Source organism: Mauremys mutica, chromosome 2 (genome assembly GCF_020497125.1).
Source record: "Mauremys mutica isolate MM-2020 ecotype Southern chromosome 2, ASM2049712v1, whole genome shotgun sequence".
Taxonomy (NCBI): Eukaryota; Metazoa; Chordata; order Testudines; family Geoemydidae; genus Mauremys; species Mauremys mutica.
In genome coordinates, this window is record NC_059073.1 from 217,965,476 (window position 1) to 217,990,609 (window position 25,134).

General features: G+C 49.4%; 1 protein-coding gene across 3 annotated transcripts in view; it reads right to left on the bottom strand.

Annotated features, from left to right (window-relative positions):
- Positions 1 to 1,516: 1,516 nt before the first annotated feature.
- The window catches only part of ANO10 (anoctamin 10), a 257,183-nt gene continuing 233,565 nt past the window's right edge, over positions 1,517 to 25,134 (bottom strand). For all 3 annotated transcript variants that reach the window (XM_045006445.1, XM_045006448.1, XM_045006447.1), the window contains one exon: positions 1,517 to 2,419. In XM_045006445.1, coding sequence (XP_044862380.1) covers positions 2,392 to 2,419 — 28 coding nt within the window. In that variant the 3' untranslated portion in view covers positions 1,517 to 2,391. The remainder of the gene's footprint in view (positions 2,420 to 25,134) is intronic.

Here is a 25,134-nt window from a genome sequence, read left to right on the forward strand (position 1 = left end):
AATGTTTCACGTCAGAGCCTCAAACTCAGTTTCATCGTTCCTCTTCTCCCTTTCTCTAATAGCAACAGAGGAGCTTAATCTCCATCTGGTTAGTTTCTTGGTAACACAGGCTGTAGATTGCATGTTTCTGATGGTATTTACTATATATCTTTTCCCTCTACATGCATTTAACTACCATAAAAATGCCTATGCCACACTCTAGGCACCCTTGCCATCAATGAAAAATGCTATCCCTATGCAACCAAGGTAATATAAATAAGAACACAAGAATGGCCATACTGGGTCAGACCAATGGTTCATCTAACCCAGTATCCTGTCTTCCGAGAACGGCCAATGTGCCAGATTTTTTAAAAGGAATGAACAAAATGGGGGAATTATCAAGTGATCCATCCCATCATCCAGTCCCAGCATCTGGCAGCCAGAGGCTTTAGGACACACAGAGATATGGTTGCACTCTGACCATCTTGACTAGTAGCCATTGATAGATCTAGCCTCATTGAACTTATGTAATTCTTTTGTGAATCCAATTATACTTTTGGCCTTCACAACATACTCTGGCAATGAGTTCCACAGGTTGACTGTGTGTTGTTTCCTTTGCTGGTTTTAAACCTGCTGACTATTAATTTCATAGGGTGACCCCAGGTTCTTGTGTTATGTGAAAGGGTTATTCACTTTCTCCACACCACTCATGATTCTATAGACCTTTATCATATCTCTCCTTAAATCAAAAACAAATCGCCAACAAACCACCACTCACAGGAACATATTCCAAAACAAAATTATGCATTACTAACATTCACAAAAGAGATCTATCCCTTAGATCTTCAACTCTCCCCTAAATGTCCGTTCAAAGAGCTTGGCTTTGCACATACCAAAAACCTTAATAGATCTGGGCTATTTTAGTCCAAAGTGGGGAATAAATTCCATAGTTGAAGGGTCTTCATGGAGAACACCCTGCCAGCAGTTCCCTCTCTTATATGCCAAGGGAGCCCCAGCTTCCACTTATCACAGCTGTGCCAGTAAAACAGAGGGAGAGAAGAGTAATCTCAGGTCATTGAGCACTTTACAGATCCAAAAATCAAAACTTTAAACCACACACAGAAGGCTCTATGTTAGCTTAATTGTGTTATTCTGTGATGAGTAACCTTTGTCACAAGTATGTGTCACTTACAAATGTAAAAGTTTGCTGTGTAATGAAGTATTCAGGTGACAGGCTATCTTGTGGTAGAATTTTAAAATACATCCAAGTCAGTGCAATTATCTTCATCAGACCTACCCAAATAGGATTGCGTAGCTAACATAAAAGTATTTCACATCCAGGGAAGTTGGCTCTGACAGAGATGAAAGTTGTATATCAATAGAAAACAAATTGACTTGAGGCCACATGACCTAGAAGTATAGATTTTGATCTTATTACCGTCAGAAAACCATTTAAAATTAGGAGAATTACATTTTCATGATATGCAAGAAAGAGTCAAATATCTCAGTACATGTGTGAAAGTATCAGACATACAACTATGGAGTGTTCATTTTAATAGCTCTGTTACTATCATTTCAGTTAACAAAAAGATCCATTAATACAGGACTATTGTTCTGAAGAACCACCAAATGGTAATCAGAGTTAATGATAAATGAAAAGAATACACAATCGTTCATCTTCATAAACTACTAATCAGTAATGCCTGTTTCATGCCAAATGCTTTCTTACCAGCGTCTGAAAATAATTTAATTGAGATTCTTTATAAAATGAACATGTTGTAATCTCATTTTATAGTATACATTTCCAAATAACTAGCTTTGTGATTGGTCCTATGGAAAAAAATCAAACATCACACTATATAATAAACAAAATGTAGATTAATTTCCTAGTAAATGCTGTGAACAGTGTATAGTAAGCTGTGTTTGAAAAAAAGATATGCCTTTGGAAATGATTAACTATTCTACTACAAGGACAAAAATGGTTAACAAGCATAAGGAATGACACACTAAGAATTAAGTATACTAATATACCAGGCACACCTTCTCTTGAAAAGCTGCAGATCAAGACTACATTTAGCATCAGGATACCTACTCTTAAAAATCTGTTTCATATAATTTTGATATAATGTCCAGCTGGTTATATTTCAATCAGATCTAGCATAAACTGGAGTGATGCTCTGTATTCTGTCTCTCTAGACAACTGTTGAATATTCCATATGAAATGAAGAGGAAAAGGGGAAACAATTTTTCATTGTGTAAAGCAATCAGTGTTGATGACCAAGTACAGATAATAGATACTATCTATTGAGTAATACATTGTAGAGTGCAAATACAGTAAGATTTTAAATACTTTAAAAGCATGTTCACGTGCTAATGCTCAATTCATCTTCTTTTCTCCATGTGTTTCCTCCTTCAGTGACTCGGCTGCAAATTTAATTTGCTGTGAGGAAAAAAAAAATGGTGTCACTTGTTGCAGCATAGTTTAAATGAAGCGAACAAAACAACGGAATCCGAAGGTAGAACTGAAAAAAAGTATCACTTTGAATCTAATCAAATAATGTTTAAAATGACAAGAAATAATTTAAAATTAATTCAAACATTCCTTTGTAAAAAAATTTAAAACACACTGAGCTTACAGCATGCCTGAATTTTACAAGTGAGAGGCTGGAACATACAGTTTTTATTTGGTAACTGCCTGTCTTACCAGATCTAAACAATCGCTCTGTAAGGCTGAAAGTGTCTCTTCTCTCACCAAGAGAAGTTGGTCCAATAAAAGATATTACCCCATCCACCTTGTCTTTCTCACCAAAAGACGTAGAGAATGACAGTTCAGCTTATATGTTAATTGTTTGCATGGTGAACAATAGATATACAGGTCTATAGACATAAGCAAACTCCAAGGAAACAATTTACTTAATCTTAAAACAGAGCTTGATAAATTTATAAGGTATTGTATGACGGATTTGCCTACAGTGGTAGAGGGCTGGGCTGGCCCTGGAGCTTCCTTCTGGTTCATGTATTATGTTCCTAAAATCTCATTCTTCAGGGCTTCAGCCCATCAACTGTAGGGTTCAGGAAGGGAACCCATGAGGCGTTCTGAATTTTTTTTTTTGGTCTTCTTTCTCTGAAGCTTTAGAGATGGCCACTGTGCCCTGGGACACTGGACAGGGTGGCCTGGTGCTCTGAGGTGGCACTGAGTATTCTCTGTCTCAGATGCTTGGCTGGTGTGTCTTGCTCATGTGCTTGGAATCTAACTGATCATGATCGCAATATTCGTGATCCAGAAGGAATTTCCCCCCATGTCAGATTGGCATGTATCTTGGGGTTTTCCCACCTTCCTTTGCACAACATGGGGCATAGATCACTTGCTAGGATCATCTGGATACAGCTCATGAAATCAATGCCTGCAGTGCAGGGTCTTCGGGCATTGGTACATCTCAGTCCCTCCCACTTTGCCTGTGGCACACAATAGTCTCCAGAGGGCTGTAATACTTTGTTCTAATTTTGGTTGCTGAGTTTACTGTGTGTGTGCTGGTGGTGTTTAGTAGCCTGTGATATACAGGAGGTCAGATTAGATGATCTGGAGGTCCTGTCTGGCCTTAAACTCTATGCCACTGAAATTTTAGTTCACATTCTATCCAACGAAACTGGGATGCCAGGATTTATTTAATACAGAAGAACATTCAAACTTCGCCTCTTCTCTTTGCCTGCCTGTGGTCCAAATATGCTTAGCATGATATAAGCTAACTACAGTAAATGTATTTTTTTAAATTTCTATCTGCATTTCCATCCAACCTATAAGCAAAATAAAATGAGTTTGCTGTACAAATATGTATTTGTTTTTCCCTAGCAACAATGAAAGAAAGACCATAGCTGAATGATGGGATTCAGAGTCCCCTTCTGTATCCTTGCTGATTCATTTATTGAAATAAATGCCTGATTAAAACTAAAGGCAACTTAATTAAAGTGACTTCTACCTCTAATGTAAAAGCATCAGAAAGATACAGAGAACAGCAATTCTACCCAATTCATGATGCACCAAACTCAAAACGAATTCACTTACACTGGAGTGATTTTCTTAAATTCTCAGCATTATTGACTCTAGTTTCTCTGATGAAAAAAAATATCCAGAAGTCTTTGTGCAGTTCTGGACCTGTACATCCTAAACTTAGCTGAATGCAAAACTAATTTCAAAATGGGGACTTCAGCTCTTCTGATCTAAGATACAGTACCATCTCTGCCACTAGCTCTTCATATATTCCATAGATATCAGGGCTGCTTAACTTCAATTCCAATACTTCCTGTGGATTTACAGGGAGATGGCTGTGGGCACACTGAAGAGAGTTAAGTTCAATGATGCTCTGGTAAAGCCAGAGAGACCTCTCAGCTGATGTTGACTGGCTGAGGGAATAAGGCAGAGAAAAGGTACTGGGAGCTAAGGCTCTCGCTGAAACACTGTGGGCACCAGGAACTGGCCACTGTGGCAGCTTGCCGGGGGTCCTACATGGCACATATTTGTTCCCCTGCTGACCTGAGACATGCTACTGAAGAAGGAACTGAGACAGCGCAGGAACTATGCTGGGGGAAAATTAATTCAGGTATCTATTGGTTATAAACCCCCCAAACAAAACTGCAGAAAGTGCTTGGGGGAGGCAAGGTGATGGATGCAAGAAAAGGAGCCTTTTGACTCATATGGGTTTCCTCAAAGTGTTCCCCAAACACCCTCTCCCTGCCAGATGGAGACCAACCTGCAACAGAGGCAGAAGATGGAAAAAAAACCAGAGGAAAAGATCCCTCAAAGAGCTACTGAGGAAACCTCGGCCTCTGAGCATGGCCACAGGAGACAGGGGGGCAATGTCAATAAAGTTCACTGAGTTCACCTGCAGAGAGCACAGGCAGGCAGACTGCACAGGAGGTGAATGGGGAGGAACTTCTTGCCCATTTCTGAGACTTGGAAAACATGGAAAAATCCAGCAGTTCCAAATCTGACTAACCAGCAGATCCCTATGATTAAGAAAATCACATTATGCTTGATAAAACTTAAAAATCATGAGCTTTTAAACTCTGCTCAAATAGTTAATAGCTGCTAATCTGATGGCTGTTAAATGGACTATCTGAAATACCTTGACGGTTTTCAGTTTCAGTTCTGTGATCCTGATACTTAATTACAGCCCCAAAACCACAGCCCATCTTAGCTTTGTTGTTTGCAGCGTTGCAGCCATGCTGGTTCCAGGATATAAGAAAGTCAAGGTAGGTGAGATAAAATCTTTTATTGAAGCAACTTTCAAGTTGGCCCAATAAAAAATATTACTTCATCTACCTCGTCTCTCTCTCTCAGCTTTGTTGGCAGTCTCAACAGAGAAGCCAATGATCAGTGTGAAGGCCCAACTTCCCTCTCAATCATAGACATAGTCCTTCCAGAAAGGGTGAGAGAGGAAGTTTGCAGTACTTCAGCCTGTACTGTAACTGTTGTATGGATAAAGAAAGTACTTAAGTCCTGGAGACTGCTAATTTGGCACATTTCTCAAGCATTACATTTCCATGAATATTTTAAAGGAAAACATATAAATAGACCAAGTTTATCACTCCATGGAACCATCACTGAAGGTGCGATACTCTGCTACGTAATCTTTCCCTTCCTTCTCTACTCAGCAAAGATCCAAGAATTTTGTGGCTAAATCTAAAAACTTTAAAAATGGTATTTAATTAAATTACAGACAGAAATGCTAACACGGACAAAAAGAGTCTGGAGTTTTAAATAATGCTGTAATGTTTAATTTTCCTCTAGCCACAAATCAATTTTTTCTTTAGGCCAACTGAAAAGGCTGGGGGGAGGGGAACTGATTGGCTTGCAAGATTATTTTTGTACTAAAAAAATCCTTCTCTCCTCCAGGGTCACTAATTGACTCACTAATAATCTTGCGAACTTGAATTAACCACCTTCCCCCTCAAAAAAGTGTGAAAGTGCGGAGATCAGCATACCTCCAGTATCTGTTTGCAATCATCATCATACGGACATAAAAATCTTGATGCTTTTAGGCAAAAGGTGCCAATTGTATTTGATTATAGCTGACTCTGAAAGAAGGGGCTTTTAAATTGTGTAATTTAATACTACAAACAATACAGTAAGTTGGCAAAAGGGAGACAGTTACAGATATAAGCAAATACAAAGAAAGGCACAATTACATTATAAACCTGGATTAAAGGAAAAAAATTGAGCTGCAGGGCATTTTATTACAGCAGTGTCCAGACTTTACCCACTAAAGGCTTCATTCGAAACCTACCTTTAATTTGCATGTTATGAATGGATTGCAGCCATCTTTATCTTTTATATCAAACACATACTAGAAACAACAGGTCCCAATGTGCAAACTCCGTATCATGCTGTAAAGCAGCATATCCTGATCAAGATGGAATACAATGGGATCTGTAGTCTCATTAGACCACCACTATAGAGCTCTATGTGCTATACTTTGACTAATTCTGCATTACAAATACAGGAAATCTGTGACCTTTGTATAATGGGCTTCTATTTTTGTCGATGTTCACATCACACATTTTTCACACAATGAGTATGTTCTGATAAACCATTCTCAGGCCTGGTCTACACTAGGACTTTAATTCGAATTTAGCAGCGTTAATTCGAACTAACCGCTCAACCGTCCACACCAGGAAGCCATTTAATTCGAACTAGAGGGCTCTTTAGTTCGAATTCGGTACTCCACCCCGACAGGTGGAGTAACGCTAAATTCGACATGGCTAGCTCGAATTAGGCTAGGTGTGGATGCAAATTGAACTTAGTAGCTCCGGGAGCTATCCCACAGTGCACCACTCTGTTGACGCTCTGGGCAGCAGTCGGAGCTTGGATTCTCTGACCAGCCACACAGGAAATGACCCGGAAAATTTGAATTCATTTTCCTGTCTGGGCACTTTGAATCTGACGTCCTGGCTGGGCATCGGGGCGAGCTCCGCAGCACCTGCAACGATGCAGAGCTCTCCAGCAGAGGAGTTCATGTTATCTGTGAATAGAAAGAGGGACCCAGCATAGACTGACTGGGAACTCTTCGATCTGATCGGTGTGTGGGGCGAGGAGTCTGTGCTTTCGGAGCTGCGCTCCAAAACACGGAATGCAAAGACCTACGAGAAGGTCTCCAAAGCCATGAGAGACAGAGGATACAGGCGGGATGCAACGCAGCGCCGCGTGAAAATCAAGGACCCCAGACAAGGCTACCAAAAAATCAAAGCGGCAAACGGACGCTACGGAGCCTGCCACCACTGCCCCACCAGTGACCGTAGACTCTGACGATGGGACAGTGTCGACGGACAGTTCCTCGGCGATGTTCGCGGACGGGGAAGATGAGGAAGGGTTTGTGGAGGACGAGGCAGGCGAGAGCGCTTACAACGCTGGTTTCCCCGACAGCCAGGATCTATTCATCACCGTCACGGAGATCCCCTACCAACCCTCCCCGGCCATGAACCCGGATCCTGAATCAGGGGAAGAAGCAGTCGGTAAGTGCTTTAACCATGTTAACTTTTATTCTTAATATAACAGGAATCTTAACTGTGTGAAAAGGAGGGCTCTCTATATATGGGGATAGAACAGAAATCATCCTTGGAGATCTCCACGAAGCTCTCCTTGCGTTAATCGAAAAGCATCAGCAGGAGGTTCCTGGGGAGAGCTGCCTTATTGGGTGCTCCGTGGTAGCACAGTTTTCCGCGCAAGGCTTTCATGAGGTACTCAGGGAGCACTGCCTCCCCGAGCACGGCTGCATCGGGCCCTGGTTCGTGCTAGCTTTCACGCAGCATGCGTTCTCTATCTCCTTCAGTGACCGTCCTCAGGGTGATCTCGCTCGGAGACTCCTGCATCTAATTAGGGTAATTACTGTAATTTTACGCCTGGTCCAAAGTATTTTTAAAAAATCTACGGACAGACGGCATAGCACAGACTCAGCACGCAGCTGCGTGACGAGCGTAACGGAAAGCCAAAGAATATAATGGACGCTCATGGAGGGAGGGGGGAATGAGGACGCAAGGTATCCCACAGTTCCTGCTGTCTCCGAAAAGTATTTGCATTCTTGGATGAGCTCCAAATGCTTCTAGGGTCAAACACAGTGTCTGCGGTGGGTCAGGGCATAGTTCGGCAATTTGCGCACACACCCCACCCACCACCAGAAGTGAAAACAATCCTCTGTTGACTCTTTTACATGTCACCCTATCTTTACTGAATGCTGCAGATAGACGTGATGGTGCAGCACTCAACACCAACATCCTTGCTCCCCCCACGCTATGGATGGCTGATGGTACAAAAAGACTGGTATCCGTCCTCATCATCAGCCTATTGGCACATGGGGCAGTGCAAAAGGACTGGTAACCATGCGTACTAGCATCTGTGAGGTCGATCAAGGGCGCCTGGCCCTAATTTTTCATGGTAGATGGTGCAGTATGGCTGGTAACCGTCCTCATCATTGCAACAGGGGGCTGAGCTCCATCAGCCCCCACCCTTCCTGTGTAAAGAAAAGATTGAATTGCCCCTGGACTAGCAGAGGGATGATGGGCTCCTTCATCCACAGTAATTAATGTCCTGCCTGGACTATCATTGCAGCTGGAGGCTTCCTTCCACTCATTTCTCACAAACAAGTCACTGTGTCTTATTCCTGCATTCTTTATTACTTCATCACACAAGTGGTGGGACAATGGTATGGTAGCCCAGGAAGGCTGTGGGAAGGCCGGAATGAACAGGTGGTGTTGTTGCAGGAGCACCCCCTGTGAATAGCATACAGCTCCAAATTTATGCAGGATCGGACACAGAGCAGCTGTGCTCTCTGGTTCTATGATACAGTGGTTCTCTAGTACACTTGCCCATAATCTAGGCAGGACTGATTCTATTTTTAGATACCAAAAAGGAGGGATTGACTCAGGGAGTCATTCCCAATTTTTGCTTTTGCGCCCCTGGCTGCTCGGCCAGGGGCACTTATGACAGCACCAAATGGTGCAGTGCAAAAGGACAGGTAACCATGCCCGTCTTATTACCATCTTATTACCAATTTATGGTATGGTAGATGGTACAATATGGCTGGTAACCATCTCTGCTGTCATGCAAAAGCAAAAGCATGCTGCTGTGTAGCGCTGCTGGCCCGCCTCTGTCAGCGGCATCTAGTACACATACGGTGACATACACAAAAGGCAAAACAGTGTCCATGGTTGCCACGCTATGGCGTATGCCAGGGCAATTCTGGGAAAACGGGCTTGAAATGATTGTCTGCCGTTGCTTTCCCGGAGGAAGTTATGACTGGCGACATTTACCCAGAATCCACCGCGAAAATGATTTGTGCCCCAGCAGGCACAGGGGTCTCAACCCAGAATTCACAGAGACAGCCTAGATTCAGTTAATTGTTCGCAAAAATGTATCTTTGCAAGGAATTCACTCCCTGTTTCCCATCTCACAGCTTCCACTGTCTCCAGACCTGCCACAGCATCCCCCTCACAGAGGCTGGCAAAGATTAGGCGGCGAAAGAAAAAGACAAGGGACAAGATGTTCGAGGAACGTATGGGCTGCTACCTAGCAGAGGCGGACCAGCAGAGCCAGTGGAGGGAGACCGTCTCTCTGTGCCAGCGCTCACACAGCGAACGGGAGGAGAGGTGGCGTGAGGAAGACAAGCAGGCGACTGAAACGCTGCTTGGACTAGTGAGGGAGCAAACGGACATGCTCAGGCGCCTTGTGGATGTTCTGCAGGACCGCAGGAGGACAGAGACACCCTGCAGTGTATCTGCAACCGCACTCCCCCGCCACAAAGTCCCATACCCCCCTCACCGAAAATAATCAGGAGGAGGGGCGGCCGGGGACGTGAATACTGTCACTGCACCACAGCACAGTGCTCAAGTACCCAAAAGCTCTCATACCCTACATTTGCCGAAGTCCTTCACTTCCAGACTCACAGTAGTCCCAATCCTAGTCCCATCCCCTAACTGTCTACTTAATTAATAAAAATGCTTTGCTGTTAATTACTGTTTCCGTTATGTTTTTTCAAAGAAGACTGTGTTTGAATGGGGGGCGTGGGGAAGGGGGTGGTTAATTGCATAGGACAGTCACCTTTCCCAGGGTACAGACACGGGGGCAGGATCAGCAGCGGGTCACACACACGGTGCAGTCAGTAGGCACCCTGGTCGGTATGGGAGGTGGTTTCCAGGATCTGTGTGGGCGGGGGAGATGTGACTTTGCAGCGGGGGAGGGCGGTTACAGATCTTATACAGCGGTCCTTGTCCTGGACCGCTGAGTCACGCAGCTGAGGAATCTGTATCCGTCCTCCTCCACCACAAGGTCACATATCCGCCCGCACACAGAATTACATAAAGAGGGATGGCAGGCTCCGTTGAAAGAAGCATTCCGGCACTGCGGACCGCTCTAGGAGCAGGAGCCTGTCATTCCTTGAGTTTAGAGGCGGTCTTTACATCACCGCACACCCTACCCAGCACAGTCTGCGTCCCAGTTTCAACCCTTTCACGAAAAGTCATGAATAAAGAAACCTTTGTTAAGTAATAATGGGACATGTATTTTATTTTTACACGTGTGCTGGAAGTGGGGGTAACGGGGTGAACGGGGTATGTAACCGAAGAGGAGAGTCAACAGTAACTGGGTAAAGAAACAGGGGCAGGTTCAGCTTCTCTGTAAAGAAACTGAACAGTCACAGGTCACGCTGCTCGCTGGTATTTGAAGAGTTCCTTGTCGCTGTCCCAGGCGCCTGTATAGGGCTTCATGAGCAAGTGCATTAGCGGGCAGGCTGGGTCCCCGAGGATGACTATAGGCATCTGCACATCCACAACAGTTATTTCGTGGTCTGGGAAGAAACTACCTTCCTGCAGGCGTCTGAGCAGCCCACAGTTCCTGAAAACACACGCATCATGAACCTTGCCCGCCACCCAACGTTGATGTTTATAAAACGTCCCCTATGGTCCCCCAGTGCTTGCAGCACCATTGAAAAGCACCAATTTCTCAGCAGCTGACTGTGGAAGACGTGGACGATAAAGTGCGAGGAGGAGAAAACGGCGATGATCGCAGCGGGCTCCATGCTTGCAGTGCTGTGGCGTCCGCGCTGTCACTGACCAGAAAAGTGCACGAACAGATTGCCCGCAGGCGCTTTCAAGGAGGGAGGTTGTGATTGACGGTTCAATGACGACACTTACCCAAAACCACCCTCGACACATTTCTCCCCCCAGCAGGCATTGGGGGCTCTACCCAGCATTCCAATGGGCAGCGGGGACTGCGGGAACTGTGGGATAGCTTCCCACAGTGCACCGCTTCCAAAGTCGACACTGGCCCCGTGAATGTGGACTCAGAAATTCGAATTAGTGTATTTAGTATGGATCCACAAATTCGACTTCATAAGGTCGAATCCACAAATTCGAACTAAGTTGATTCGAAATAGTCTTGTAGTGTAGACAAGGCCTTAGTGTTTGTGTGGTTTTACGAACCAAAGCTGCAAATTTTCTTCAGAATGTTTAGATGCATTTTGTATGTATTACCTCTTTTTTTGACTTGCACATAATGATATTGCCCTTGTGCATTTGTTGAGCTCTATGCCATAGCTATGTTATGCCTCATAGTAACATTACATTTTCCAATTTTCTTTTCACTCTTATGTTCATAACCTATACTGTAGTCAGATTTCCTACAGTTATTGCTACCGGGTCTTACACATTTAAACAGAGAAAAAGGGGCCCTCTACAACAGTTCAGCAGAAGATAAAATTACCTGAAATAGCTAGAAAGAAGAAAATCAAACTGCTGAGCTGAAACGAGACTTCACTGATGCACCAAGTAAATATTTTTCAACACAAAACCACATATACAAATGACTTTAATGGTGTGTTTTGTAACAACAACAGACCCTAGTAAAAATGTCCCTGCAATGGTGACTGTCAGAGAGCATTTTCTGGAATTCATTGACGTTGATGATACTACAGGAGCTGGTATGACAAATGTGCTTCTTAAAAAGCTGGAAGATACGGGAATTGCGATAGCTGACATGAAAGATCAGGGCTATGATAATGGTGCCAACATGAAAAGAAAGAACAGAGGAGTGCAGACACAGGTCCGAGAGTTAAACCCTCAAGCTTTTTTTGTCCCATGCAGTTCCCATTCATTGAACTTGGTGGTCAGTGATACAGCATCAGCTTCTAGTGAGGCTGCTGAATTTTTTAATGTAATTCAAAGCATCTATGTATTTTTCTCTGCATCATCTCATTGATGGCAAATTTTGAAGCAACGTCTGGGAACATCCTCTCTGACACCGAAAACACTGAGTGCCACATGATGGGAAAGTCAAGTGGAGGCGATAAAGCATATCAAACACCAAACTGGGAAGCTAGATGATGCCATAGTTGCCATTATGGAGGATAAAGCTATGACAGGAACTGTCCTTGTGAGAACAGTGGCAGAGGGAAATGGAATCACCGGAAACATACATAACTTCACATTTCTGTGTGGCCTAGTGTTGTGGCATGACATACTGTTTGAAATAAATGTTGTAAGCAAGAGACTCCAAGGTGTTGATCTTGATCTGGAGCAATGGAACAACTGGACAAAGCAAAGTCATATACAGTCTTACCAGTCAGATGAGGGATTTCAAAACGTTATGAACAGTGTACAGAAGTTGGCAGAGGAACTTCACATTGAAGCTATTTTCCCACCCATTCAAGAATGCAAGAGCCACTGAAGAAGACGACATTTTGATTATGAGGTATGGGATAATCCCATAAGAGACCCCAAACAACAATTCAAAGTTGAATTCTTTAACCAGGTGCTAGATTGTGTAATAGTCAGTTGAAGAACGTTTCATGCACCTCAAGGAACACAGCAGTATATTTCGGATGTTGTAGCTGAAGAGTATGCTTGTGTTCATTTTGGATAAAATGTGATTTAGAAGGTACTTATGCCCAAAGAAGCATGCTATGCGCTCATCATTCTAGAAAAGGCCAAGGGGAGGGAGGTGAGCTCAACATGTGGAGTAGAGAAGTATAAGCATGTGATGAACAAATCCATATATAGAAAGGTTAAATATGATTGGTTAGAGGTTTGTGTTATGTAATTTGTTATGTATGTGCCATGTGCTATAAAATAGCAATGGGAGAAGCTCCTTGCTGGAGGGACTCTGCCTGATTTTTGTACCAGGGGCTCTCCCTTTGTGCACATTGAATAAAGCCTTGTTGAACTGAATTGAATTGAATTGAATCCCAATGATTCTGCCCAGCATCTGACTCATTGGGAACCACAAAATCCCAACATATCATATTCCAAGACTCCTCACTATACCTGAAGAAGACCTACACCAGCAATGCAGGGCACTAGAGACAGTATTGACACATGACGACATGCGCGATATTGATGCGAGTGATTTAGGTGATGAACTGAAAGCCCTTTCAAGATACATTTCAGCAGGATCAACTCCAAAGGCTGTTCGAGAATATATGTGCACAAATAAGATGACCACCCTCTTTCCAAATGCTTTTGTTGCTCTGTGCATACTTCTAACACTTCCTGTAACAGTTGCCAGTGGAGAACGCAGCTTCTCCAAGCTGAAGTTAATAAAAACACATCTATGCTCCACAATGGACAGGAGAGGCTGGTCGGCCTTGCAACCATCTCAATAGAGCATGAGCTGGCCCAAAATGTGGACCTTCAGGAAGCAGTTCAAATCTTTGCAATCAAGAAGGCACGGAAAGCACCACATTGATTATTCAAACAGATAAAAATGTCAGTGTTTACTATGCAGACAAGAAAATTTACATTTGCTGTTCAGGCATTTGAAAGTTAAATGTCACTTAAAATTTCTGACCAACACCTACAAAATCTCCACCAAGCATTCTCAAAACTACAATACCCGCACGAGGAAATAAGGAAACAGATCAACAGAGCCAGAAGTGTACCCAGAAGCCTCCTACTGCAAGACAAATCCAAGAAAGAAACCAACAGGACTCCACTGGCAATCACATACAGTCCCCAGCTAAAACCCCTCCAACACATCATCAGGGATCTACAACCCATCCTGGACAATGATCCCACACTTTCACAGGCCTTGGGTGGCAGGCCAGTCCTCGCCCACAGACAACCTGCCAACCTGAAGCATATTCTCACCAGTAACTGCACACTGCACCATAGTAACTCTAACTCAGGAACCAATCCATGCAACAAACCTCGATGCCAACTCTGCCCGCATATCTACACCAGCAACATCATCACAGGACCTAACCAGATCAGCCACACCATCACCGGTTCATTCACCTGCACGTCCACCAATGTAATATATGCCGTCATATGCCAGCAATGCCCCTCTGCTATGTACATCGGCCAAACTGGACAGTCTCTACGGAAAAGGATAAATGGACACAAATCAGACATTAGGAATGGCAATATACAAAAACCTGTAGGAGAACACTTCAACCTCCCTGGCCACACAACAGCAGATCTTAAGGTGGCCATCCTGCAGCAAAAAAACTTCAGGACCAGACTTCAAAGAGAAACTGCTGAGCTTCAGTTCATCTGCAAATTTGACACCATCAGCTCAGGATTAAACGAAGACTGTGAATGGCTTGCCAACTACAAAACCAGTTTCTCCTCCCTTGGTTTTCACATCTCAGCTGCTAGAAGAGGGCCTCATCCTCCCTGATTGAACTAACCTCGTTATCTCTAGCCTGCTTCTTGCTTGCTTATATATACCTGCCCCTGGAAATTTCCACTACATGCATCCAACAAAGTGGGTATTCACCCACGAAAGCTCATGCTCATAGACTCATAGACTTTAAGGTCAGAAGGGACCATTATGATCATCTAGTCTGACCTCCTGCACAATGCATAGCAGATCTTAAGGTGCACAGAATACCACCCATCCACTTCTATAACGAACCCCTAGCCTATGTCTGAGTTATCGAAGTCCCCAAATTGCGGTTTGAAGACCTCAAGCTGCAGAGAATCCTCCAGAAAGTGACCCGTGCCCCATGCTGCAGAGGAAGGCGAAAAACCTCCAGGGCCTCTGCCAATCTGCCCTGGAGGAAAATTCCTTCCCGACCCCAAATATGGCGATCAGTTAAACCCTGAGCATGTGGGCAAGACTCATCAGCCAGCACCCAGGAAAGAATTCTCTGTAGTAACTCAGATCCCAACCCATCTAACATCCCATCACAGACCACTTAGCTGCTGATAATCAAAGATCAATTACCAAATTAATTGCCAAAATTAGGCTATCCCATCATACCATCCCCTCCATAAATTTATCAAGCTTAGTCTTAAAGCCAGATATGTCTTTTGCCCCCACTACTCCCCTTGGAAGGCTGTTCCAGAACTTCACTCCTCTAATGGTTAGAAACCTTCGTCTAATTTCAAGTCTAAACTTCCTAGTGTCCAGTTTATATCCATTTGTTCTTGTGTCCACATTGGTACTAAGCTTAAATAATTCTTCTCCCTCCCTAATATTAATCCCTCTGATATATTTATAAAGAGCAATCATATCCCCCCTCAACCTTCTTTTGGTTAGGCTAAACAAGCCAAGCTCTTTCAGTCTCCTTTCATAAGACAGGTTTTCCATTCCTCGGATCATCCTAGTAGCCCGTCTCTGAACCTGTTCCAGTTTGAATTCATCCTTCAGATGAGGTCTCACCAGTGCTTTATATAACGGTACTAACACCTCCTTATCTCCAAAACATCTGTTAGTCTATAAGGTGCCACAAGACTCTTTGTTGCTTTTAAAATTTCTGAACAAGGCATTTTAAATCGTTAGTTCTCCTTTATTGGGTAGGTAGCAGAGCAGTACCATGAGAGGAGAAGAACGGGAAGAAGGCAGAATCGAGACCTTTCAAAGTTTTGGCCCAAGCGAGGGGTCGTGGGGGCGTCATTTGAGCTCCTCGCCTCAGGTGCCAAAATGTTGTTGGCCAGCCCTGCAAAGGTGACATTTATAAATTCCTAGACCTGTACACCAAGTCAAAACCCAGTCATAGGCGCCAGGTTATATGGGCTCCAGGTGCCCCAGCACCAGGAATATTCAGGGCTGGGGGCTGTGCTCCACCAATATCTGGAGCTGGATTTCTCCCCTGGCCCTGCCTGGAGTTGGCACCAGCCCCTGCCACCACCACTACTCCCCACCCCGGAGCATCCCTCCTCCCACCCAGTAGCGTAGTGGGGAGGAAGGGGGGAAGCGGCCGCTCCCCTCTGAGCACATTTCCAAAATTGACGTCTTTCCAAGCAGCCAGCACTGGGCTCCGGACTCGGAGTCCGGAGCCGGGTTTTGCGTGTGGCTGCCAGCTGACTCTCTGCTCCACGCCACCCTCCTGCATCCCCAGCCGTGCTCGCTGGCTCTGGGGCTGCAGGCAGCTTCGGCTGGTTGCCGGGCTCCCCGGGGATGAGGAGGAGGAGGCGCCCGCCCGCAGCTGCCTGGCTCCCTGAGCCAGGGTGGGCTCTGCCGGGAGGGGAAGGGGCGGCAGCGCAGCCCTCCCAGTGCGGCAGGGGACTGAGGAGCAGCAGCCCCGTTGGTCCCAGGCAGCCCCGTGCAGAGCAAGGCGGCCGCGCGGCAGGAAAGGGGGCTCTGAAGCCCAGCTGGTGCCGGTGGAGAAGGAAGGAAGGAAAAGGGGGGGGATATTTTTTTCTCGTGGTCTCTCTTCAGCAGAGGGGGCTGAGGGAGCAGCAGGACCAGGAGGCAAAGGAGCAACTTTGGGTTATTACCCCCCCCGTACTTGCCCCCCCTCAGTGTTGCGCCCGGGGCTGTGAAGCGGTGTTTAGTGCAGCTTGTGAAGGAAGGGGGGGTAAAGGTGCTTTAAGGTGCCAGTTATGTCTCCTCATCTCACTGCTGAATAGCTGCAGACCCAGTGCTCAGAATTCAGCAATGTTCTCAGAGACTGTACAGTGCTCTATAGGAGTTTTCAATTGCCTGCTAAATACTTCCGCAATGCCACCTTTTCACTTAGCTATCTCCTGAATAGCTATCTCCTGAATATACAACCGTATCTGCTCTAACCCCGCAGACAGAGACCAACACCTAGAAAATCTCCACCAAGCATTCTCAAGACTACAGTACCCACACGAGGAAATAAGGAAACAGATCAACAGAGCCAGACGTGTACCCAGAAGCCTCCTACTGGAAGACAAACCCAAGAAAGAAACCAACAGGACTCCACTAGCCATCACATACAGTCCCCAGCTAAAACCCCTACAACGCATCATCGGGGATCTACAACCCATCCTGGACAATGATCCCACACTTTCACAGGCCTTGGGTGGCAGGCCAGTCCTCACCCACAGACAACCTGCCAACCTGGAGCATATTCTCACCAGCAACTGCACACCGCACCATAGTAACTCTAGCTCAGGAACCAATCCATGCAAGAAACCTCGATGCCAACTCTGCCCACATATCTACACCAGCAACACCATCACAGGACCTAACCAGATCAGCCACACCATCACCGGTTCATTCACCTGCACATCCACCAATGTAATATATGCCATCATATGCCAGCAATGCCCCTCTGCTATGTACATCGGCCAAACTGGACAGTCTCTACGGAAAAGGATAAATGGACACAAATCAGACATTAGGAATGGCAATATACAAAAACCTGTAGGAGAACACTTCAACCTCCCTGGCCACACAATAGCAGATCTTAAGGTGGCCATCCTGCAGCAAAAAAACTTTAGGACCAGACTTCAAAGAGAAACTGCTGAGCTCCAGTTCATCTGCAAATTTGACACCATCAGCTCAGGACTAAACAAAGACTGTGAATGGCTTGCCAACTACAGAACCAGTTTCTCCTCCCTTGGTTTTCACACTTCAACTGCTAGAACAGGGCCTCATCCTCCCTGATTGATCTAACCTCGTTATCTCTAGCTTGCTTATATATACCTGCCCCAGGAAATTTCCACTACTTGCATCCGAAGAAGTGGGTATTCACCCACGAAAGCTCATGCTGCAAAACGTGTTAGTCTATAAGGTGCCACAGGATTCTTTGCTGCTTTTCCTGAATAGTGGTGACTGGGGGCAGGGGGTGGGGGGAGTGTAGCAGATGCCAATTTGAGGTGAATAGTCTCTTGGCCAGATTCTACTGCGTTTATGGTGCTTCGTGCTATGGACTGGAGCAAAGTGGCTGGTGGATAACCAGGAATCTGGTTAATAATTGTTCTCTAAATTCAGCTTTCTGCTTTCTCTCTCTCTGAATTATCACTAATTCAAAATAGTAGTGTGCAAGCTGACTGGATAATGTTAATAGCATAATCTCTTGTTATAGCATTGTAAACCCTACTACCTGATTAGTAATTGGATATCTTGGGTGGCACCTTTTTTTATGTGTTCGCTCCCCCTGCTGTTAGAACCTGGCTACACCACTGGGGAGGGGAGCTTCCTAGACCTGAGCAGCTGGGGCTTGGGTGAATTTTGCCACATGTGATGGCAATCCCCACTCCCCCCCGGTACCCACTATAGGGGAGGTGAGTGGGCTTTCTGGACCTGAGAGGGGCCTTAGGAACATGTGCAATGACGGGGGGGGGGGAGAGGAGGGGTCCCTCCCCTGGAGCTTGCTGCTGCCAATAAGTGGGTGGGGGGGAGTCCTCTCTGGCCCTAGCCCTGGGGCAGCCTGTATGCACCCCAAGTTCCTTATCCCCAGCCCTGCCCCACCCCAGAGCCTGTGCCCCCAGCACCTCAACCCTGAGCCCCAGCCCTGAGCACCCTCCTGCACTGTGAACCCCTCATCCCCAGCCCCACCTCAGAGTCCTCACCTGAGGGGAAAAACACGCAATTTAAATTTGGTGGTCAGTTTAGAGCATCATAGAATATCAGGGTTGGAAGGGGTGTGACGGGGCAGGACAGCCCCGCACTGGTACAGCAGGGGTTAACCCTTCTTTACTAGCAGAGGAGGCCACGCCCAGGAAGTTCTGCTGGGCATGCTCCAACTGGCAGACCAGTACAAAAGCCTGCAGGTCTGCTCAGTCTGGGCTGGCCACCGGGGGAGAAGGACACAGACCGTCAGCTCCTGCAGAGGGAGAGCCCAGGAGCTCAGACCGGGGCGCCAGCCGAGCAGGGGCCGACCCGGAGCCCCCGGGGAGGGACGCCGGCAGTGACAGACCTACGGGGGAGCCGCTCCCACAACGCAAGCGTCCGGCCAGACAGGGTAGGAAGTGACCCAGGGGCATTGTAGTGACTGACAGCCTTAAAGCTGCAGTACCGCTCGGCGTGTTGCGGACGGATCCCCGCCGAGCGGGCGGCAAGGAGAACTTGCCACAAACAGGGCCCTGGGTCGGGGCTCGGTGGAGAGGGAGGGCCCGAGTCCCCCTACCCCACCTCGTGCTACCCCACCCCGCAGGGGGTGTTTATGGACTCAGGCTGCTAGGCCGCGCTACCCCACCCCGAAGGGGGGGTTATGGACTCCGGCCGCTAGGCCGCGCTACCCTGCCCCGAAGTGGGCGCTTGTGGACTCCGGCCGCTAGGCCGCGCTACCCTGCCCCGAAGTGGGCGCTTGTGGACTCCGGCCGCTAGGCTGCGCTACCCCGCCCCGAAGGGGGCACTTGTGGACTTCGGCCGTTAGGCCGCGCTACCCCACCCCATAGGGGGTATTTATGGACTCCGGCCGCTAGGCCACGCTACCCCACCCCATAGGGGGTATTTATGGACTCCGGCCGCTAGGCCGCGCTACCCCGCCCCAAGAGGGCGTGTATGGACTCCGGCCGCTAGGCCACGCTAACCCGCCCCGAAGAGGGCGCTTGCGGACTCCGGCCGCTAGGCCGCGCTACCCAGCCCGAAGAGGGCGCTTGCGGACTCCGGCCGCTAGGCCGCGCTACCCCACCCCGAAGGGGGGGTTTATGGACTCCGGCCGCTAGGCCGTAATACGCCGGCTACCAGGGGCAGACCAAAGGACAAGCGAGTGGTGCAGCGCTAGGCCCCCAGCCCGCCCCTGCCACAAGGGGGCGCTGGGGCACCAGGCCCATCACAATTGGCACCTGACCAGGGACCTTGAACAGGCCTGAGATAAGGCCGCAGGGCCCAAGATGGACCCCGAGAAACTTTTGCAGTGGCTGCTGGAGAATCAGCAGCAGCAGATGGCGCAACAGCAGCAGCAGCAAGCGCAGCTGCTCCAGCAGCTGGCGGCCCAGCAGCAGGCACAAGCCGCCCAGCGACAGGAACAGCAGCAGCAGCTGATCCGGGAACTGACAGCCCAGCAACAGGCGAACCAGGAGCGGCTGGTTCAACAGATGGCGGCGCTAATCGGCCCGACACCGGGTACGCCTCTAGGGACCGTCGGGGGCAACCCCGGCGAGAATCTCGGGAGATTACCCGTGCGCCTAGCTAAGATGGGGCCGGGAGATGACCCCGAGGCCTTCCTCGTGACCTTTGAAAGGGTCGCGACCGCCATGCAGTGGCCCCTCGCTCATTGGGCCACGATACTGGCACCCTACCTGACGGGCCCAGCCCAAGCGGCGTACCGGAACTTGGGCCCCCAAGATGCACTGGACTACCCGAAGGTTAAGGCCGCCATCTTAGATGAAGTTGGCGTCAGCCCTGAGACCTACCGCCAGCGACTCCGCCGGGAACGATACACGCCAGGGGCCCGGCCGCGGGCCGTGGCCCAGCGAATCCGGGACCTCTGTTGGAGGTGGCTGGAGCCGGAAGGGCGGACGGGCACTCAAGTGGCTGAGATGGTAGCCTTAGAACAGTTCCTTCAAGCCCTGCCCCCGGGAGGGAAGGAATGGGTGCAGCGACACCGCCCCAAGACCCTCGCGGACGCGATTTCCCTGATGGAGGACTACCAGGCGGCAGATGGGGACGTGAAGACCAACCCCAGGGGGGGAGAGCCCAGTAGACGGAACCCAGGACAGGCCCAGGGACCACGTAAGGGGGACGGGGGGGACCCTCGGCGGCTTCCCCAGCCCCCCGAAGTACCAGTAACCCGGGGCCCTAGGGCGACACCCCGAGACGATATCCCACGACGCTCGGAGGAGGCCCCCACAAGGCCTTGCAGCCCCCGCCACAACCCTACCGAAGAAGGGAGACGGGACCGCTGCTACGAGTGCGGTCAGGTAGGGCACTTCAGGAGGGAGTGCCCGTACATGGATTGTAATTATGGGCAGGTGTTGACGGCGGGTCACCGGGCCCGGGCTTGGGAGCTGGGGAAAATTGTTCTGCCGGTGAAGGTAGATGGGACGTCTTCCTGGGCCTTAGTGGACTCCGGGTGTAGCCAGACGGTTATTCGGGAGGGGCTGATCAAGCCCACCGGCCCTGCCGGGGCCCCCATCCAGCTACAGTGCATCCATGGGGATGTGAAGCCTTACCCCACTGTCTGGGTACAGCTGGAGGCGGCCCAACACCGGGCGCGGTGTCTAGTGGGGGTGGCTCCTAAGTTGGCTTACCCTGTGGTTTTAGGGCGTGACTGGCCAGGCTTCACAAGCCTCTTGAGGGAAGGGGCTACGCCGCCAGGGAGGAGAACGGGGAAACGGGCTAGACGACCGGGATTTCTAGGCCAGCCAACGGCAGAGGACCCCCTAGAGGGACCCTCGGGGAGCTCCGGGAGAGGGGTAAGGAGCCAGGTCCCTACCGAAGCGCCGACAACAGAGGGCCCGGGCTGGCTAGAGGTGGACACCGACTTCCTCGAGGAGCAACGAGGGGATGCCACTCTCAGCCGGGCTTGGGAACAGGCGACTAGCCCACCAGGGGAGGACGACCCGCCCCACCACCAGCCACAAGGGCCCCGATTTGAGATCCAGCGGGACTTACTCTATCGGGTGGTACCCGAACCACAGACAAAAGAAGAACTACGCCAGCTATTAGTCCCGCGGCGGTTCCGGCGGGACTTGCTCCGTCTGGCACATTCGGTGCCGTGGGCCGGACACCTAGGCAGGGAGAAGACGTTGCAAAGGGTGGCTCAGAGGTTCTTTTGGCCGGGCATCCACGCAGAGGTACGAGACTATTGCGCCTCCTGCCCAGAATGCCAGAGGGCCGGCCCAAAAGGTGTACCAAGGGCCCCCCTCGTACCCTTGCCCGTGGTGGGGACGCCTTTTGACCGGATAGGCCTAGATCTCGTGGGACCCCTGGAAAAGAGCGGCACAGGTTATAAGTACATCATGGTGGTGGTCGATTATGCCACCCGCTATCCCGAAGCGGTGCCATTGAGGTCCACCACGGCACCGGTCATTGCTAACGAACTATTACAAATCTTCGCTCGGGTAGGTATCCCGAGGGAGATATTAACGGATCAAGGAACGAACGTGACCTCTAGGTTGATGGCAGAGCTGTGCAGGCTGCTGAACATCCGGGCACTAAAGACCTCCGTCTACCACCCCCAGACGGATGGCTTGGTCGAGCGGTTCAACGGCACTTTGAAGGCCATGCTGAGAAAGTTTGTAGAGGACGACCCACGACACTGGGATAAACTACTCCCCGCACTCCTCTTCGCGGTGCGAGAGGTACCCCAGGCGTCTACGGGGTTCTCCCCTTTTGAACTCCTCTACGGGAGGAAGCCTAGGGGTATCCTCGATCTCCTAAGGGAAACCTGGGAAGAGCAGGAGACCCGTGTTAGGGGATCGGTGCAGTATATCCTCCATCTGCGGGAACGTCTCCGGGAGCTAGGGGCCTTGGCCCGCGAAAATCTGGTGAGAGCTCAGCAGACTCAGGAGGCTCAGTATAACAAGGGGGCCAAGGTGCGAACTTTCGGGCCGGGGGATCGGGTCCTCTTGCTACTTCCTTCCTCGGAGTCCAAGCTGCTAGCCAAGTGGCAGGGCCCCTTTGAAGTGGTCAGGCGGATTGGGCCGGTCGATTATGAGGTGCGGTTGTCCGGACGAAGGAGGGATACCCAGGTCTACCATGTGAACCTCCTTAAGGCCTGGAGGGACCGAGAGGGCCTGCTGATAGCCCCATACCCGCCAGAACCGGAATTGGGGCCGCTGGTGGGAGAGCCCGAGGCAGCCGGGACGGCGGACATAGGCCACGAGCTTACCCCAACCCAGCGGGACCAGGTAGAACGACTGGTGGCGGCGTTCCCCGTGGTTTTGTCGACGCGACCCGGGCGAACCACGTTAGCAAACCACCACATCGCTACCATTCCAGGACATAAAGTGCGGGACACACACCGCCCGCTCCCCAGGAAGATGTGGGAGACAGTGAAGGAGGAGCTCGGGCTGATGCTAGCCTTAGGGGTGGTGGAGGAGTCGCGGAGTGAATGGCGGAGTCCCATAGTATTGGTCCCCAAGCCAGACGGAACAGTCAGGTTTTGCATCGACTTCCGCAAGGTAAATGCAATTTCACGGTTTGATGCCTATCCCATGCCCCGGGTGGACGAGCTGCTAGAGCGGCTAGGAAAAGCCGAGTTCCTCTCCACCCTGGACTTGACGAAGGGATATTGGCAGATCCCGTTGACACCGGCCTCACGAGAAAAGACAGCATTTCCAACGCCGTTCGGACTCTACCAGTTTACGATGATGCCGTTCGGATTGCACGGGGCCGCGGCGACCTTCCAGCGACTCATGAACCAGGTGCTGAACGCCCACAACGAATACGCCGCGGCGTACATCGATGACATTGTCGTCTACAGTAGCACTTGGGAGCATAGGCGGCAGGTTTGTATAATTTTTGGTGGGGCCCAAAATGGTGGTGCCCCCCCGCTCCCGCCCTGTAAGCCGATATAAAATGAAGCTACAACGCGTCAGCGCCACAAGATTACAAGGGTCAATTAAAAGTGGAAAGTCAGAAGCAGCACTTGCCTACTTCAATATACGGTATTATATTTTGTTGCATCTGTTGTGATGAAGTGGGAATGTTCTTAATATTTTCTCTGAATACTGTGTGGGTGCCTCAGTTTCCCCTGCAAGATGCCAACTGAAGGTGTTGGGGACAAAGAGATCAGGTGGCCTCCTTGTCCAGAAGAGACACAGAGGCCAGAGGAGGGAGTGTCAGTTTGGAGCTGGCTGGGGAAATTGGGAGAGACCCAGAACTTGGTTCTGGGCTCCCCACCCCCCAAGATGGACCTGACAGAGGGGTTCTGTTTTCTGTACCAACAAGCTCTGTTTAAACTGTGTTCCCGTCATCTAATAAACCTTCTGTTTTACTGTCTGGCTGAGAGTCACATCTGACTGCAGAGCTGGGGTGCAGCGACCTCTGGTTGCCCCAGGACCAGCCTGGGCAGACTCACTTTGGAAAGTGCATGACGTGGAAGGGCATGCTGAATGCTCCGAGGTCAGACCCAGGAAGGTGTAAGCTTCTTGCCCTGGAGACAGTATGCTCCGAGAGAGGAGGCTCCCCCAGAGTCCTGACTGGCTTTGTATGGAGATGTTCCAAAGCATCACAGCATCCCCTTCCACACCGTGCACTTCCCAGAAGTCCGCACAGGCACTGACACTCCCTCCTCCCGCCTTTGTCTCTTTTCCAGGCATTAGGAGGCCACCTGATCTCTCTGTTCTCCAACACCTTCAGTTGGCACCTTGCAGGGGAAACTGATTTGGGAGAAATGAAGTAAAAGCTGCCCAAACCGAGCTTGAGCACTCCTGAATTTTGAGGTGTTCAAATCTGGAAGGCAGGTGCTGGGGGTGGGAGAGGGCTGTGGGCTCCATGGGGGAGCATGGCAGCAACTGTCTGGAGCTGCATGGAGCCAGATACGCTGGTCTGAGTGGCACAGTAAGCGGTTTGGGGGTTGGAGAAGAGGTAGGGAGTTCCGGGGGGCAGTCAAGGGACAAGGAGCAGGGGGAGTTGGATGGGGCAGAGGTTCGAAGGGGCAGTCAGGGGACAGGCAGCAATTGGATAGGCATGGGAGTCTAAGAGGTTTATCAGGGGACAGGTAGGGGGTGCGGTCCTGCGGGGGGGAAGTTGGGTGGGGTCTCAGGAGGGGGCAGTTGGGGACAAGGAGAAGGGAGGCTTAGATAGGGGCTGAGGTCCCAAGGGGCAGTTAGGGGCAGGGGTCTCGGGAGGGGGTAATTGGGGAACAAGGACCAGTGGGGCTTAGATAGGGGGTGGAGGGTCTGGGGGGCAGTTGGGGCAGGGTCTGGGGAGGGGGCAATCAGCGGACAGAGGCTGGGATTCAAAGGGCTCTGGGCTGCTGGCAGCCGCGGGGATCCCAGAGCCCTTTGAATCCCAGCCCCGGCTGGGAGTCAGAGGACTCTGGGCTGCCTGCAACCGCAGGGAGCCCAGAGCCTTTTAAA